The following is a 2,608-nucleotide window of genomic DNA, read 5'->3' as shown; positions in this document are numbered from 1 at the left end:
CTCTAGTGGCTTCTCTCCTCCGCCGGGTTGGCCCCACTGTGCAGGAGGTAGCACCTCCACCAGGGACATTTCCTTGGCAAGCAGCCACTCTTCCAGTTCCTCCAACAACCAGGTGCTTAAGGCCATCCCTGGTGACGTGCATTTACTTCTCAGCCAGTGCTGCTCCAGGCAGCCTTCCAGAGGGCCTGGATCTGAATCATGCCCAAGCCAGAGGCTAGGATGGGGGAACACAGGGTGGGCAGGAAGCTCCTCTCCTTCCTGGAACAGGACCCAGCCTTGAACCTGCCTCTCACCTCTCTACCCGGCTGCTCTTCTCCCAGAGTGGAGATGACTGCTCCAGGCTTGATAATTGAATGGTGGGACAAAGCAGGAACCCCGGCCTCCCGCTTACATACCTCCTGGGCGGGAAGATCACTACCTTCCCAGGGGCAACTCTTTCCACCTTCACGGAATAAACGTCTGGAAGGTCTGGGCAGAAGATTGGGATGTGTCCAGCTTGCCTCTCCTCACCCCTGGGGCCCGGCTGTGCCCTGCGCAGGCTCTGCCCGGCTATGAGGCTGTGGTGGGACCCCTCTGTGCTGTTTCTCTCGGGCTGAGTCCCTGCATTGTCCTGACAACTTATCTGCTAAGTGGCAGAGCTCACTTGCGGGACCGCCACCCTCTTCCAGGGATTGTCTGTATTTTGTTTGTTTGTTTGTTTTTTAAAGGGATGGGGGATCTCACCATGTTGGCCAGGCTGGTCTTGAACTCCTGACCTCCAGTGATCCACTCCCCTCAGCCTCCCAAAGTGCTGGGATAACAGGCGTGAGCCACTGCACCCGGCGGATTGTCTTGTCTTTTATGTAGGTAGCCAGACCAGCTCCCCTTCCTGGGCTTGGGGCTATGTGTGTACCCTCAAACAACTCCTCTTAGCTCCCCTGTTGCCACACACACCCCAGAGATAGCCACTTTTTTCTGCAGTGGGATACATGTTGAACAAAATAGGGCTTAAGTCAGAGACCTGCGGCTCACCACTAGACACCACAGGCCTGTGGTTTCTTACCCTGAGGCACCTGCCTCATGCAGGCTCTAGAGACCCAGAGAGTAGCCAGCCCTGGGGAGCTTTTCACGACACTGGGTTTTGGCTCTGCGGGGACAGAGGCCCAACCTCTAGCCTCCTGGGCTGGGGGAACCACCCAAACAGGAGTTTTCTTCCCTGCTCTGTGCTCTGTGACCGTGGGCCAGTCACTCCCCCTCCCTGGGCCTTGGTTTTCCCATCTCTAACATGGGGGCAGTAATCCCTGTCTTCTGGCGTTAGGAGAGGATTAGAGATTAGAGGTGTGTAGGACATGGGCCCATAGTAGGGGTATCCCAGCATGGGGACAATGCCTGATGCCTTCCATCCCAGCCTGGGTCTGTTGCCTCCATTCTCCACCCCTAGATGGAGCTCATGTGTGAGGGGCCCCCTGGCTCTGACACAGCCCCATACAGCCCCTGTGAGCTGGTCCTTCCATCAACCCCCAAAGGCGCTTACCCAGGTGCCCAGCCCCGGACCCACCCCTGACCACACCCACCTGTACCCACAGCACCTGCGCCTGTCCCTGAACGGCCACGGCCAGTGTCACGTACAGCACCTGTGGTTCCAGTCTGTGCTTGACATGCTCCGCCACTTCCACACACACCCCATCCCACTGGAGTCAGGGGGCTCGGCCGATATCACCCTTCGCAGCTATGTGCGGGCCCAGGGCCCCCCGCCAGGTAAGATGCTACCACCTGGCCCGTGTGATTACTCAAGAAGACCCCTTTGATTACTCAAGAAGGTGGCCCCTGGGGTAGGATGAGCCCCAGGTCTCCTGTCCCACAGCCTCAGCTGTGTCCCTCCCACCCTAGCCTAGCCACAGCAGTTGCAAGCAGTCAGGTCAGCAGGAGTGGAGGCAGAAGTGGCAGCCCTGAGGCAGCCAGGTCCCTAATGATTCCTTGCAAGGGGAACGGGGTGCCCAAGAGCAGTGCAGGTGGGTGTATGGGGGTGGGGACGGGGGTGGATTGGGGCAAATGGGATGAAAGGAGCTGGGGGCGTGGATTCCCAACCCCTGCACAGGGGAGGCTCAGAGCAAAGCTGCTGGAACCCAGCACTAAGGGCATGGGTGCATGTGCATGCGTGTGGTTGTGTGTGTGCATGAGTGTATGTGCAGATGTGCACGCATGTGGCCGTGTGTACGTTTACGTGTGCGTGTGTGCGCGAATATGCATGAGCATGTGCATTGCGTGCATGTGTATGCGTGTGCTCATATACGTGCACGTGTGTGCACGCGTGCATGGGCGCGCATGTGCTTGTGTGTGCTTCTGTGCGAGCGTGTGCATCATGTGTGCGTGTGTGTGCACTCCTGTGCGTGTGGCTGTATGGGCGTGCACACACGTGGTTAGGTACGTGTATGTGTGTGTGCTCCTGTTTATGCATATGTGCGGGTGTGCGTGCATATGTGTCCGAGGACATGGGCTGCAACTCAGAAACCTGAGCGTGGGCCCTGGCCCCCTGAGGGATCCCGGCCTCCCTCCAGGATGTGGCTAGCCCAGGTCCCCACTCACTCCCTGCTGCCGCCTCGTTGCAGAGCCGGGCCCCGAGCCCCCT

General features: G+C 58.9%; 1 protein-coding gene across 1 annotated transcript in view; it reads left to right on the top strand.

The window, feature by feature from the left end:
- SH2B2 (SH2B adaptor protein 2) overlaps positions 1-2,608 on the top strand; it is a 37,515-nt gene that overhangs the window by 34,456 nt on the left and 451 nt on the right. Inside the window, exons 9-10 of the mRNA XM_011985212.1 lie at positions 1,566-1,737; positions 2,589-2,608. Of these exons, the coding sequence (XP_011840602.1) occupies positions 1,566-1,737; positions 2,589-2,608 (192 nt within the window). The remainder of the gene's footprint in view (positions 1-1,565; positions 1,738-2,588) is intronic.

This window comes from Mandrillus leucophaeus, unplaced genomic scaffold, assembly GCF_000951045.1.
Source record: "Mandrillus leucophaeus isolate KB7577 unplaced genomic scaffold, Mleu.le_1.0 Scaffold280, whole genome shotgun sequence".
Taxonomy (NCBI): Eukaryota; Metazoa; Chordata; class Mammalia; order Primates; family Cercopithecidae; genus Mandrillus; species Mandrillus leucophaeus.
The sequence above is the reverse complement of the archived record's forward strand: the minus strand, read 5'-3'. Positions and strand labels throughout refer to the sequence as shown.